Source organism: Lissotriton vulgaris, chromosome 8, assembly GCF_964263255.1.
Source record: "Lissotriton vulgaris chromosome 8, aLisVul1.2, whole genome shotgun sequence".
Lineage (NCBI taxonomy): Eukaryota > Metazoa > Chordata > Amphibia > Caudata > Salamandridae > Lissotriton > Lissotriton vulgaris.
Window position 1 is genome coordinate 1,555,500,502 of NC_141696.1, and position 16,324 is coordinate 1,555,516,825.

Sequence of the window (16,324 nt, forward strand, 5' to 3'; positions counted from 1 at the left end):
ACGCTTAGGGTGGACAAAAATATTTACAACAAGGGGTGGTGAGGGACAGAGTCTCTGAATTAAACAGAAAGCTCTCACCCAGTCAAGAGATCAGGGCTAGATCCAACACCGTTTTTTAGCTCACTGCACCATCCCAGTTTCAGAACCTGGCTGTATGCAAATTAGTCTGTTCCTGTCCCAGTGCATGATGGGAACAGGGCAAACCAAACTACACAAGCCAATTCTTACACTGGGAAGGAAACAAGCTCCCGGGGACCGGTTTCTGGCATTACAGCCGTCTTCGGCCCGGTTTGCTTGAATCCTGATGGTGCAATGAGCAAGGGTCTCACATCTGAGAATACCCTTCCACGCTTAGGGTGGACAAAAATATTTACAACAAGGGGTGGTGAGGGACAGAGTCTCTGAATTAAACAGAAAGCTCTCACCCAGTCAAGAGATCAGGGCTAGATCCAACACCGTTTTTTAGCTCACTGCACCATCCCAGTTTCAGAACCTGGCTGTATGCAAATTAGTCTGTTCCTGTCCCAGTGCATGATGGGAACAGGGCAAACCAAACTACACAAGCCAATTCTTACACTGGGAAGGAAACAAGCTCCCGGGGACCGGTTTCTGGCATTACAGCCGTCTTCGGCCCGGTTTGCTTGAATCCTGATGGTGCAATGAGCAAGGGTCTCACATCTGAGAATACCCTTCCACGCTTAAGGTGGACAAAAATATTTACAACAAGGGGTGGTGAGGGACAGAGTCTCTGAATTAAACAGAAAGCTCTCACCCAGTCAAGAGATCAGGGCTAGATCCAACACCGTTTTTTAGCTCACTGCACCATCCCAGTTTCAGAACCTGGCTGTATGCAAATTAGTCTGTTCCTGTCCCAGTGCATGATGGGAACAGGGCAAACCAAACTACACAAGCCAATTCTTACACTGGGAAGGAAACAAGCTCCCGGGGACCGGTTTCTGGCATTACAGCCGTCTTCGGCCCGGTTTGCTTGAATCCTGATGGTGCAATGAGCAAGGGTCTCACATCTGAGAATACCCTTCCACGCTTAGGGTGGACAAAAATATTTACAACAAGGGGTGGTGAGGGACAGAGTCTCTGAATTAAACAGAAAGCTCTCACCCAGTCAAGAGATTAGGGCTAGATCCAACACCGTTTTTTAGCTCACTGCACCATCCCAGTTTCAGAACCTGGCTGTATGCAAATTAGTCTGTTCCTGTCCCAGTGCATGATGGGAACAGGGCAAACCAAACTACACAAGCCAATTCTTACACTGGGAAGGAAACAAGCTCCCGGGGACCGGTTTCTGGCATTACAGCCGTCTTCGGCCCGGTTTGCTTGAATCCTGATGGTGCAATGAGCAAGGGTCTCACATCTGAGAATACCCTTCCACGCTTAGGGTGGACAAAAATATTTACAACAAGGGGTGGTGAGGGACAGAGTCTCTGAATTAAACAGAAAGCTCTCACCCAGTCAAGAGATCAGGGCTAGATCCAACACCGTTTTTTAGCTCACTGCACCATCCCAGTTTCAGAACCTGGCTGTATGCAAATTAGTCTGTTCCTGTCCCAGTGCATGATGGGAACAGGGCAAACCAAACTACACAAGCCAATTCTTACACTGGGAAGGAAACAAGCTCCCGGGGATGGATCAAGCCCTGATCTTTGGACTGGGTAAGAGTGGTCTGTTTAACTCAGACACTCTGTTCATCACCACCCCCTTTTCTAAATCGTTTTTGGCCACTATAGGTGTGGCAGGGTATACTCAGACATGAGTCCCTTTCTCACTGCTCCATCAGGATGCAAGCAAGCCGGGCCGAAGAAGGCTGAAATGCCAGAAACCGGTCCCCGGTAGCTTGTCTCCTTTCTGGTGAAGAATTGGCTTGGTAGTTTAGTCTGCCCTGTTCCCATGATGCACTGGGCCAGGGACAGACTGATTTGCATATAGCCAGGTTCTGAGCTGGGATGGGGCAGTGAGATAAATAACGGTGATGGATCAAGCCCTGATCTTTGGACTGGGTAAGAGTGGTCTGTTTAACTCAGACACTCTGTTCATCACCACCCCCTTTTCTAAATCGTTTTTGGCCACTATAGGTGTGGCAGGGTATACTCAGACATGAGTCCCTTTCTCACTGCTCCATCAGGATGCAAGCAAGCCGGGCCGAAGAAGGCTGAAATGCCAGAAACCGGTCCCCGGTAGCTTGTCTCCTTTCTGGTGAAGAATTGGCTTGGTAGTTTAGTCTGCCCTGTTCCCATGATGCACTGGGCCAGGGACAGACTGATTTGCATATAGCAAGGTTCTGAGCTGGGATGGGGCAGTGAGATAAATAACGGTGATGGATCAAGCCCTGATCTTTGGACTGGGTAAGAGTGGTCTTTTTAACTCAGACACTCTGTTCATCACCACCCCGTTTTCTAAATCGTTTTTGGCCACTATAGGTGTGGCAGGGTATACTCAGACATGAGTCCCTTTCTCACTGCTCCATCAGGATGCAAGCAAGCCGGGCCGAAGAAGGCTGAAATGCCAGAAACCGGTCCCCGGTAGCTTGTCTCCTTTCTGGTGAAGAATTGGCTTGGTAGTTTAGTCTGCCCTGTTCCCATGATGCACTGGGCCAGGGACAGACTGATTTGCATATAGCCAGGTTCTGAGCTGGGATGGGGCAGTGAGATAAATAACGGTGATGGATCAAGCCCTGATCTTTGGACTGGGTAAGAGTGGTCTGTTTAACTCAGACACTCTGTTCATCACCACCCCCTTTTCTAAATCGTTTTTGGCCACTATAGGTGTGGCAGGGTATACTCAGACATGAGTCCCTTTCTCACTGCTCCATCAGGATGCAAGCAAGCCGGGCCGAAGAAGGCTGAAATGCCAGAAACCGGTCCCCGGTAGCTTGTCTCCTTTCTGGTGAAGAATTGGCTTGGTAGTTTAGTCTGCCCTGTTCCCATGATGCACTGGGCCAGGGACAGACTGATTTGCATATAGCAAGGTTCTGAGCTGGGATGGGGCAGTGAGATAAATAACGGTGATGGATCAAGCCCTGATCTTTGGACTGGGTAAGAGTGGTCTTTTTAACTCAGACACTCTGTTCATCACCACCCCGTTTTCTAAATCGTTTTTGGCCACTATAGGTGTGGCAGGGTATACTCAGACATGAGTCCCTTTCTCACTGCTCCATCAGGATGCAAGCAAGCCGGGCCGAAGAAGGCTGAAATGCCAGAAACCGGTCCCCGGTAGCTTGTCTCCTTTCTGGTGAAGAATTGGCTTGGTAGTTTAGTCTGCCCTGTTCCCATGATGCACTGGGCCAGGGACAGACTGATTTGCATATAGCCAGGTTCTGAGCTGGGATGGGGCAGTGAGATAAATAACGGTGATGGATCAAGCCCTGATCTTTGGACTGGGTAAGAGTGGTCTGTTTAACTCAGACACTCTGTTCATCACCACCCCCTTTTCTAAATCGTTTTTGGCCACTATAGGTGTGGCAGGGTATACTCAGACATGAGTCCCTTTCTCACTGCTCCATCAGGATGCAAGCAAGCCGGGCCGAAGAAGGCTGAAATGCCAGAAACCGGTCCCCGGTAGCTTGTCTCCTTTCTGGTGAAGAATTGGTTAGGTAGTTTAGTCTGCCCTGTTCCCATGATGCACTGGGCCAGGGACAGACTGATTTGCATATAGCCAGGTTCTGAGCTGGGATGGGGCAGTGAGATAAATAACGGTGATGGATCAAGCCCTGATCTTTGGACTGGGTAAGAGTGGTCTGTTTAACTCAGACACTCTGTTCATCACCACCCCCTTTTCTAAATCGTTTTTGGCCACTATAGGTGTGGCAGGGTATACTCAGACATGAGTCCCTTTCTCACTGCTCCATCAGGATGCAAGCAAGCCGGGCCGAAGAAGGCTGAAATGCCAGAAACCGGTCCCCGGTAGCTTGTCTCCTTTCTGGTGAAGAATTGGCTTGGTAGTTTAGTCTGCCCTGTTCCCATGATGCACTGGGCCAGGGACAGACTGATTTGCATATAGCCAGGTTCTGAGCTGGGATGGGGCAGTGAGATAAATAACGGTGATGGATCAAGCCCTGATCTTTGGACTGGGTAAGAGTGGTCTGTTTAACTCAGACACTCTGTTCATCACCACCCCCTTTTCTAAATCACTCTACCTCAGGGCACACATAGCAGGGGGAGGCTTTACTTAAGTTTAGACTCCAAAGTCGACACAAACTACTCACACTCGCAAGTCCATCACACTGAGTACGTGGGCCAGATCACTGGCCTTCAGAGACGCCTGGCGAATGCTACGTCCGCGCACCACAAAATTCAAGTTCTGCTCCCACTCACCTTGATTGTGTTCTAGGATAGACTACTTTTTTTTCCCTCTTTGTACACAACTACACTGGTAGACACCAAATCCTCCCGCATTCCCTGACTAAACATGCCCGATAGCAGTAAAACACAGATTACCCAGATAGATGGTCACAGGCCGGACAATGGTGGCTGAGCTCTAGTGGCTCCAGGACGCCTCCTCCACTGAATTCCTCAGACAAAAAAAACTGTAAACTATTTGGACAGCAACAAAGGCTCAGTCACTTCTCCAGCCTTGTTATGGGAGGCATGGAAGGCCTTTCTAAGAGGGCATGCTATATCATGCCAGACAGCAGCAAAGCGCAGAAAAAACAGGAAAATAACTGAGCTAAAAATGATATAGCCAAGGCCGAAGGGAACTGACAGACCCACAGAGGACAATACAAGGCACAAAATACACATGCTGAGACTGTAGCTCTGGCGGAAATTGCTGGAGTTGGCTTCCCTAGCTTGGGCAATGACATATAACAAGCTATCCAAGGCCAGTGAAAAGGCAGGGAAACTGCTACACTGGCTGGCAACGTAAGCATGACAATGGCTCGGCTGTGGAAGACGGGAATCTCAAACATACTGCACCCTGGTGAACAACACCCCGAACCACATGACAAAAGAGCGACGGGAACGCGGCGTAGGCACACTGGTGCAGGAGGGCTGGATAGAGGCAAGAATGGCTGGCAGAGCACTGGTGATCTCCATGCGTCTAAGGCTTGTTTAACATAGATTGTCGAAAACAGTATACCACAGCCCTAAATGATAACGTGAAAGGAAGCGTGACCCTGACGCACATTGCATGAGATTAAATCAGCCAGGGGAAGATTCTTTCACACAGTATGGGAATGCCACATCATACAGAGATACCAGCACAACATCAGCACTTTTTTTAGGTCTCTCATAGGCAGCTCCATTTCTTTGATACATGCTGTATTCAGGTATGGACGTAAAGCGCTGCCTTTTTTCCGCCCATATTTTCAATTGGCTCCTGTTACTGTCCTTTCTAAATGGTTGCTTTTGATTTGTGAATAGGCTTAGTATTCCCTCCTTAGTACTGCCTTTTCCACTTTTGTAACCACCCATGAGGACTGGCCCTGTTACTAGCTTTGTTACTCCGCAGGTTTTATTAACCGTCTGAGGGCACTATTTTCTTAAAGGCCTTTCTCCTACCAGCTCTTGCAGGCAGGACACTCTCTTGCATCCGCTTCTTTCTATTTGACCATCTGTACAGGACCTTTTTTTGTAAATTCTAAACAGTTCTTCACACGTGTCTGTGTTTTGAGTTGGAAACATCCATTACAACGCACTACCTTTACAACGCGACTGTTACAAGAAGACTGCCTTTACACTGCATGCTATCACAACGCATGCCATTCCAACGAATGTCACTACAACGCATGCCATTACTTATAAATTAAGTAATGAAGATTTTTTAGTTTTAGGGTAGGTATGGGTTCTGGGGTACATGGGAATAGTAATTTCTACCCCTACACTATCCAACACTTACCCTACTGTGGCCCTAAAATTATTATGCGTTGTAATGGTAGTTTTAAAAAATGTGTTGTAGTGGCATGTGGTGTAAAATCATGCGATGTAATGGTAGTTGCGATGTAAAAACGGTGTTTTAAAAGCATGCGTTGTAATTGTTTGCGTTGTAACAACCTATATTCGTTTTGAGTGGCTCCCTGCATGCCTTCATCTTGTTAACTTTGTCCTCACCCACCCGAATCCTGTTTTGTCTCTTCCCTGTGCCACTTTGCCTTGAAAGTAGTGAAAAGGGTCACCTGGCAACATGTTGCATAATCAAGACCTTTGAGGTAGGAAGAGAGTTTTCATTGATTCATTTTCATTGAACCTTTAAGCAAGCTTCGTTGGCAAGCGTCTTTACCTTGTCAACAAAAAAAGCCATAAATTCAACAACAGCAAAATAAAACAAATCAACGCTGAGGGTGATCAGTACAGAGTCTTACTGAGGGGCAAACACAGTTGAACAGCAATAACCTACAATGGGACAATCATTCCTGTTCTGTAGAGTGATGTTTTAAGATGAGATTTGCACAAACACCCACATGTGGCACCTCAGTGTGCAGGCATCAGAAGATTGTGGATGATCCAAGCCTTGGAAGCCTGACCCTGTCCTGGCGGAGATTGGTTGTTCTTCACTGCCGCCACGAGAGCCCTGTTCCACCGCTTAGATGTTCATCAGGACAGGAGCCGTATTACAGTTAGCGTCACAGGGGCTCAGTGGGGGTTTGTACTCACTTACTGCGTATGTGAGGTATTTTGTTATTATAGGAGGGAACAATGATCCTTGTGTGGCAATTTATATAGTACCCAACGCGTTAGTGCACATTTTGCACCGTATGAGCAAAAGGTGGCATCCATTTGTATGTAGGAGTGACCCAATGCAAAGGAGGAAACACTTTTGGCATGATTTCCAAAGGTTTTGCGTCAGGTTTGCGTTACTTTCTTAACGCAAACCTGACGTAAAACCTTTTGGGGTGTTTACAAACCAACACACATCGGTATTGGCATTCGTTTGTCGGGTAAAGTAACACGGACCAGCACGGAGAACTGCTTTGCATTACTTAGCGTCAAGGGGGCATTATATGGGTGGTACATGGGCGTTCCCATACAACCACCCGTGCTTTTGGGTGCAAAACACCACCTAATAACATTAGTAGAGGGGGTTCTGCACCAGAAAATAATGCTGCTGGGAAGTAGTTGTTAAAAAAGTAAATGTTTTCATGTCTCCTTTCTGTTCTGATATTGCCTGTGTGCTGAACTGTACTACACACATTCCAAGTAGGACACTTTTCAAAACTTGTCTAGTCATTGTATTTTGGACTGGAAGTAAACCCGTCCAGAACAAAGCCTATGCTAGACTCAAGCACACAGCCTTGTACGATGGTGCAAATGTGTGTGCGTAGCGTTCGGCAGTACATTCTGTGCTGGCGCTAGGGAGAGGGGAGGAGAGGCCACCAACCCACATACCTGCCGGACCACAGCTCTGGAAGATACTTCTCATAGCTCGCATTAAAAGACCTGGAACACCCTGCCTCTCACCCAAAGGCAATCACCGTCACTGCCCCAATTCAGGAAGGACCTCAAGCCCTGGAACACCCTGCCTCTCACCCACAGGCAATCACCGTCACTGCCCCAATTCAGGAAGGACCTCAAGACCTGGAACACCCTGCCTCTCACCCTAAGGCAATCACCGTCACTGCCCCAATTCAGGAAGGACCTCAAGCCCTGGAACACCCTGCCTCTCACCCAAAGGCAATCACCGTCACTGCCCCAATTCAGGAAGGACCTCAAGCCCTGTAACACCCTGCCTCTCACCCAAAGGCAATCACCGTCACTGTCCCAATTCAGGAAGGACCTCAAGCCCTGGAACACCCTGCCTCTCACCCAAAGGCAATCACCGTCACTGCCCCAATTCAGGAAGGACCTCAAGCCCTGGAACACCCTGCCTCTCACCCACAGGCAATCACCGTCACTGCCCCAATTCAGGAAGGACCTCAAGCCCTGGAACACCCTGCCTCTCACCCAAAGGCAATCACCGTCACTGCCCCAATTCAGGAAGGACCTCAAGCCCTGGAACACCCTGCCTCTCACCCAAAGGCAATCACCGTCACTGCCCCAATTCAGGAAGGACCTCAAGCCCTGGAACACCCTGCCTCTCACCCAAAGGCAATCACTGTCACTGCCCCAATTCAGGAAGGACCTCAAGCCCTGGAACACCCTGCCTCTCACCCAAAGGCAATCACTGTCACTGCCCCAATTCAGGAAGGACCTCAAGCCCTGGAACACCCTGCCTCTCACCCAAAAGCAATCACCATCACTGCCCCAATTCAGGAAGGACCTCAAGCCCTGGAACACCCTGCCTCTCACCCAAAGGCAATCACTATCACTGCCCCAATTCAGGAAAGACCTCAAGCCCCGGAACACCCTGCCTCTCACCCAAAGGCAATCACCGTCACTGCCCCAATTCAGGAAGGACCTCAAGCCCTGGAACACCCTGCCTCTCACCCAAAGGCAATCACTGTCACTGCCCCAATTCAGGACGGACCTCATTACCTGGAACACCCTGCCTCTCACCCTAAGGCAGAGGTCTTCAATCTGTGGGGCACGACCCCCAGGGGGGTCGTGGAGTCCTTGGAAGGGGGTCGCAGATTCTGTCAGGGGCATGCAATTCCTGGCGTGGGGCTGATCGAGGGTGCTCATGGCAGGCCTAATTCACACCGAGGTGTGAAAAACATCAAAGGCTCATTAACAGGTAGAAGGTCTTTTAAAGACCTGTCAAGTACTCGGGTGTGGCTCTGTGTGTGTCCCTGAAACGGTTGGGCTCACACACACGAGCTGGGGGAGGGGGGAAAGTGGGTGGGGGTGAGGTCTGAGGGAGCAGGCTGTAGTGTAGCCCTTTGAGTATAATGGATGTTGCGCGCCTGGAGCTGTGGGTCCCGTGACACGTCCCCCCCCCCTCCCACCCCAGCAGGGAGGCACAGAGATGCCCTCCCATGAGCGGGAAAGAAGGAAGAAGACACAGAGATACTGACCCCCCCCCCCTCAAACCCCCCATGAGAGAGTCACATAAAAAGTGGGTGGATGAATGAAGGTTGGATGGATGGATGGAAGGATGAAGGATGGATGGATATGTGAAAAGGTGGGTGGATGAATGATGAGTGGATGGATGAAAGGGTGGATGGATGAAGGATGGATGGATGAAAGGGTGGATGAATGAATGAAAGGGTGGATGAATGAATGAAAGGGTGGATGGATGAAGGATGGATGGATGGATGAAAGGGTGGGTGGATGTATGGATGGATAAAAAGTTGTAATGATGAATGATGCATGGATGGATGTGTGAAAAGGTGGGGGGTGAATGATGGGTGGATGGATGAAAGGGTGGACGGCTAAAGGATGGATGGATGGTAGGATGAAAGGGTGGAAGAAGGATGGATGTATGGATGGATAAAAGGTTGCATGGATGAATGATGCATAGATGGATGTGTGAAAAGGTGGGGGGGTGAATGATGGGTGGATGGATGGAGGAAAGGGTGGGTGGATGGATGCATGGATGAAAGGGTGGATGGAGGAAGGATGGATGTATGGATGGGAGGATGAAAGGGTGGATGGATGTATGGATGGATAAAAGGTTGCATGGATGAATGATGGATGGATGTGTGAAAAGGTGGGTGGATGGATGGAAAGGTGGATGGGTAAAGGATAGATGTATGGATGGAAGGATGAAAGGGTGGATGGATGAAGGATGGATGTATGGATGGATGTAAGGATGAAAGGGTGGATGGATGAAGGATAGATGTATGGATGTAAGGATGAAAGTGTGGATGAATGGATGAAAGGGTGGATGGATGGAAGGATGAAAGGGTGGACGGATGAAGGATGGATGGATGGATGAAAGGGTGGATGGATGTATGGATGGATAAAAGGTTGCATGGATCAATAATGGATAAGTGTGAAAAGGTGGGTGGATGAATGATGGGTGGATGGAAGGGTGGATGGGTAAAGGATGGATGGATGGATGGATGGAAGGGTGGATGGGTAAAGGATGGATGTATGGATGGAAGGATGAAAGGGTGGATGGTTGAAGGATGGATGTATGGATGTAAGGATGGATGTAAGGATGAAAGGATGGATGGATGTGTGAAAGTGTGGGTGGATGAATGATGGATGGATGTGATGAGGTCTAACAGGCGCATTTATGGTTGTCAAAAGTTGATGATGAGGAGTACCAATTTCTAGAAACTTTGTCGGAAGGGGGTCCTTACGCCTAAAAAGGTTTTACAAGGGGGTCTCGGCATCAAAAAGTTTAAAGACCTCTGCCCTAAGGCAATCACTGTCACTGCCCCAATTCAGGACGGACCTCAAGCCCTGGCTCTTTGACTGAACCACAGTGCCCTGAAGTGGGAGTTTGGTTTTCAGAAAGAATAAACTAATGACCCCCGCCGCTTGGATGTTTTTACCTAGGTTGTGAGGATCATTAATGTGATTTTCCCCCTCGCCCCATCTCCCTCCCTCTCCCCCTCTCCCTCCCTTCTCCCCACCTCCCCTTGCTCTTGTTCTCCCCCCCTGCAGTGGAGCGTGCAGTATTCTACAGCCCCCGGGGGCAGAGCTGTGCTGGTCTCCGAGACGAGGTTGGAGATGGTCCACAGTCTTCCCTGAATGCTCCGGGCTCTCTTCTGAAAACCTCTCTGTGCCTCCCTCCAGGTAAACGGCTTTTCCTCCCTTGTTTCAACATGTTGAGGTACATGGCATCATGTCATATACACGTGCGGCCAGGGTGGCCTGGACTGGCCTTCATGTTTGTTTGTATTCAGCCATGTTAGTGAGTGTCACTGTGGGAGTGGAGATGATGAAATGGAGAGCTGTGGTTGAAGGCACAGGGATGATTGAGTCTTGAATAGTAGTGGTAAATGCAGTCTTCTAACTCCTACCCAGTGTGGTTTTTGAACATGTCTGCCTTGTGGTAAATTTAATTACCTGGTACTGAATTTCTATGCGGTAAAGTCAATAAGAATAACTCATAATAAATAAGAGGCAAAATCCGTGATATTTGAGGTTTCTCAAAAAGGGTTTTATTCCTTAAAAAGGAATTGGGTGATTAGCATATTGGCTCGAGCCAAGGTGGCATACCGTTCCGTCACCACGCAGGTTCGGGAAGGGACAGACTGACAGAGTCAATGGTAATATGCGAGTATGCAAGTATGCGACAATACATTATTGACAGGCATTCATATATATAGTCAATGCATTACAGTAAAGGCATATGCAGGAGGCGTAACAGCTGAGAAGAGAGATAAGAGTGCATGTACGTAATACAAAAAGGCGTTACAATAGGCGTGCATGAAGGCGTGAACAAGAACGTCATTTAACATGATGTCACAAGTAGGCGGGTCCATGAGTGAATCCGGCAGTGTCAGCAGAAATACATGGCAGAGATGCGCGCGCAGCAGTATGACGTGTAATGTACGTGTAACTTGAGGGGTGAAGGGGGACTTGACATTTAGCCCTACATGTGGAGACAGATGTCTGGATGTCAGATCAACCTAATCCCAAATCGTATCTAATATCTTATGTTTAAGGAACTGTATTATCTGGAAGGAAAAGGTCTCTCGGACAAGAGGCTATTCTATACTGACTGTGAGTGCGTGTATGAGCGTCTACGTGTCTGCATGAGATGCGAGGGGTACAAGGGAGGGCATGGGCCTACCATGGAAACAGAGCCATGAATTACTTGCACAGAGACAGTGAGGCCGAGCCCTTTGCTCTGCAGCTGGAAGGATGTTGACGTGAAACTACTAGACAGGAATGTATTTTCGAGGAGTGGAGCAGATAATTCGAAGGTTGAATACAGTCTTGGCAGGCAACAGGCTGAGCCAAGCACCGTTAGCCGCACAGGGAGTAAGGCAGAGGTCACGGGTACAGATGCAGGCCCAGGTTTGAGATTCAGAGTCAGAAGGCAGGGAAAAGGCTCGATGGCAGAATTCAGGGCCTACTTCGCCAGAGCTGAAAAACGTGTAAAGTACACTACATAAAGACGTTGGCATGGCATGTTTAGGAACGGACTAGTTGACCCATTCATGGTGGATCTGAAAGAGGACATGTTAACGTTGGACGCAAATGTATTTGCGTCTTCATAGCTTGAAGTGGAGGGAACATACATGTACTTGTAGCGTGTACACGGAGTCGTTGGGGTCTAAGATAGGGGACACAATCGATCACAAAATTTATATTACCTCATTCCCTCCTTGTCCCCTACGGACCCTTCATGATATTTCGATCTGCATGAATCGATCAATCTGTTCATGTAAAATCATTTGCTCTTCTTTCTTCTTTTGACGTTTTGAATGGGAATTTGAATGCGGAATACATGATGTGGCGCACAGGCCGCAAATCGCCGGTCCACATTGTAAACACAGGCAGCAACTGAATACTATGAGAAGGCCAATGCCTAGGAAGGATAGGATCTTCCATCCCCAAGCGGTCAACGTTGTCCAGAACCAACCGGACCAAGTCCAGGTGCCTGGATTCTGATGTATCAGACTTGCAATTTTATGGAGACGTGTTATAGCTTTATATACCGTTGGCGCGTTTTCTGGAATGAAAACACAGCAACTTGACCCGATGACCTTACAAGCTCCACCCCTATCAGCTAGGATGACGTCAATGACGAGACGATTTTGAAGAACAACAACCCGCATGGCAGACTGTTCCTCTGTTAGGTTACCTAGAGCGGAAGTAGCTTCATTCACTACTGCTTCGAGGGTTCTAGTTAATCTACGTATCAGTTTACTATTAATAACAGTACCTATGTAGGGGAAGAAACCTTTATTGAAGTCTGTGTATTGCTCCCATGCCGTTTCAGTGTAGTCGACAATCGGGAGATCTCTTCGGAGTCTATTGTTTACTAGATTGGTATTTCTGTGATAATCAGGAGGAGCTAGGAAAACAGGTGGCAGAAGGAATGCAATGTAACAGGTACCATCCCAATCTGGAGGCAAACGTATATATGCGGTATGGCCACAGACAAAGTAGGAATGACGAGTAGCTCTAAACGTGGATTTGCCTCGATCACTGAATTCGATCACAGTAGTACATTTACTATGACCTAAGTGTATGGAACCATTCTTTCTGATACATAATTCACCTTTGACGGGTAACACTGACATAGCAGGCAATACTGGTGCGGCTTCGGATTCAACAGTTAGAATCATGAGGTTAATTGTGTAATTACCTAATCCATATACTTCATTTTCTAGATCAGTTCCTATTCTAGTGGGAAGTCCCTTCTTGTCAGGGTAACAGACTTTAAGTAGAACGAAGTTCAGGTTTCCCCAAACCCAATTCCCATCGTAAACAGCAATGTCAGAATCTAGGGAATTAATCAATCTAAACCATGCCCCACAGGAGCCATTGTGAGTGAACGGGTACGGAAAGAGGGGCAGAACTCCCTTGTATTTCTGGTAGGGAGGGAGTCGGCCACATATCCAGCAGTTTGTAGCATTGTTAGTCTGATGGGAGTGATGTAACATACTAATGAATGTGTTGTTGCGCAGCGCAAGTCTGTAAGACAATTCATGGGGAGGTAATTCGCTAAAAGAATGTTCGGCAGTGACATTGTAAGCAGATTGTGCACGCTTGAAAATAGGGTAGTACATGTGCAATAATATACTGGCAGCAATAATAAGAAGGCTTAGAAAAAACATAATCAATAATGTCACTATACAGTGACTACGAAGTGATTTACAATATGCATGTTTCTTGAGTTGTCTCTGTCTATCTCTCTCTCTATCTCGGTCTAGGGGATACATGTCAGAAACTAATTTAACCGATTCACCTAGGGGAGGACTTAAACAATTAAACTGTCTGACTTGCTAGACCGTAACTTTAGTCTATATTCTTCGGAGGCGGTTTTCTCAACCAGGGGGAGTTTTGAGTCAGTTTGTGGAGGAGGGCAGGGCTTAGAGTCCAAGTCCGAAGGAAGTCCGTGAAACTTTTTGATGTGGCTCGAGTGCAGCCATCCTTTTCTGCCCTCCAATTTAACAGCCGTCCTTGTCGTCAGAAGAACCAACTTCGGGGTCTGCCAGCGGGGCTCCAGTGGACTTCTCCGGTCAAAGTTCCGCACGAACACAAAATCACCAGGGACCACTTCATGGGGCTTCACCTCGGTGTTGTCGGGAAAGGCTGCAGCTACCTGTGAACGACAAGATTGTAGTGCAGACATCAAGGAGGCAAGGTAATCTGTCAGCATAACGCAATCAACATCTGTGATTTTACGAGGTATAGGCGTCCCCCACATATTTGGTGGCCTACCGAAGACCACTTCATACGGGGATAGCCCAGTTCGAGAGTGCGCAACCATCCTCATATAGAAAAGGGCTACTGGCAAGGCTACTATCCAGTCAACGCCTTTCTCTCTACATATTTTTGAAAGTCGGATCTTTAGAGTCTGATTATGGCGCTCCACGAGACCTGCTGCCTCGGGATGCCGGACACAGTGGAACTTCCACTGATACCCTAACAGGAGTACACAATAGATGCGGTAACTGTTAAGTTTGAGCGCACAGCAGGTAAAGGAGTGTCACAAACGAGTATCTGAAATGGTGCTCTAAATGAATACAAGTCGGTTACCACGACTAAAGATATGCTAAAATTAGCTCAGACAAATAATAATGTTTCATTGAGCACTCAAAATGATCAATAGCAGTCTTTTTCAAGTTATACAGTGTTTTTTAATTTTTGGCGTTTTCAATTCCTTTCTTCATTGAAATACACTCTTCAACATTAGTCTCCAAACTTTGCAGCCATTCATTGTTTCCTTTGCGGCTGCTCAATTTAACAACTTGAATACACAATAGATGCGGTAACTGTTAAGTTTGAGCGCTCAAACTTAACAGTTACCGCATCTATTGTGTATTCAAGTTGTTAAATTGAGCAGCCGCAAAGGAAACAATGAATGGCTGCAAAGTTTGGAGACTAATGTTGAAGAGTGTATTTCAATGAAGAAAGGAATTGAAAACGCCAAAAATTAAAAAACACTGTATAACTTGAAAAAGACTGCTATTGATCATTTTGAGTGCTCAATGAAACATTATTATTTGTCTGAGCTAATTTTAGCATATCTTTAGTCGTGGTAACCGACTTGTATTCATTTAGAGCACCATTTCAGATACTCGTTTGTGACACTCTTTTACCTGCTGTGCGCTCAAACTTAACAGTTACCGCATCTATTGTGTATTCAAGTTGGTAAATTGAGCAGCCGCAAAGGAAACAATGAATGGCTGCAAAGTTTGGAGACTAATGTTGAAGAGTGTATTTCAATGAAGAAAGGAATTGAAAACGCCAAAAATTAAAAAACACTGTATAACTTGAAAAAGACTGCTATTGATCATTTTGAGTGCTCAATGAAACATTATTATTTGTCTGAGCTAATTTTAGCATATCTTTAGTCGTGGTAACCGACTTGTATTCATTTAGAGCACCATTTCAGATACTCGTTTGTGACACTCCTTTACCTGCTGTGCGCTCAAACTTAACAGTTACCGCATCTATTGTGTATTCAAGTTGTTAAATTGAGCAGCCGCAAAGGAAACAATGAACGGCTGCAAAGTTTGGAGACTAATGTTGAAGAGTGTATTTCAATGAAGAAAGGAATTGAAAACGCCAAAAATTAAAAAACACTGTATAACTTGAAAAAGACTGCTATTGATCATTTTGAGTGCTCAATGAAACATTATTATTTGTCTGAGCTAATTTTAGCATATCTTTAGTCGTGGTAACCGACTTGTATTCATTTAGAGCACCATTTCAGATACTCGTTTGTGACACTCCTTTACCTGCTGTGCGCTCAAACTTAACAGTTACCGCATCTATTGTGTATTCAAGTTGTTAAATTGAGCAGCCGCAAAGGAAACAATGAATGGCTGCAAAGTTTGGAGACTAATGTTGAAGAGTGTATTTCAATGAAGAAAGGAATTGAAAACGCCAAAAATTAAAAAACACTGTATAACTTGAAAAAGACTGCTATTGACCCTAACAGGAGTGTTATGTGTTTCACAAGCTCGGATGAGAATGGCTGACCGTTATCTGAGTACACGATACGGGCCAAACCATACCGTGGGAAGAACTCGCGAACCAGCTGCTTGGCAGTGGTCGGAGCAGTGTAATCTGGGACTGGATATGCTTCTGTCCATCGGGAAAGTGCACATACGACTACGAGGACATACTTGAATCCTCGACAACGTTCCATCTGGATATAATCCATCTGGAGGACTTCAAAAGGGTGATCGGGAGGCTGAAATCCACCTTTCTCTACAGGAATGCTTTTACCTGGATTGAACTGACAACAAATCATGCAAGTACGCACTTTTTGTTTCGCTGCGGCTCGTAAGTTCTTATTGTACCATATGTGTTGAATGCTATCTAGCATTGCCTTTTCTCCTAGGTGTGCTGGGCTA

At 46.9% G+C, this 16,324-nt stretch overlaps 1 protein-coding gene across 2 annotated transcripts in view; it reads left to right on the forward strand.

The window, feature by feature from the left end:
• Positions 1 to 16,324, forward strand: part of LOC147700381 (butyrophilin subfamily 2 member A2-like) — a 151,647-nt gene that overhangs the window by 26,912 nt on the left and 108,411 nt on the right. For both annotated transcript variants that reach the window (XM_086935745.1, XM_086935746.1), the window contains exon 2: positions 10,443 to 10,574. In XM_086935745.1, coding sequence (XP_086791871.1) covers positions 10,443 to 10,574 — 132 coding nt within the window. The remainder of the gene's footprint in view (positions 1 to 10,442; positions 10,575 to 16,324) is intronic.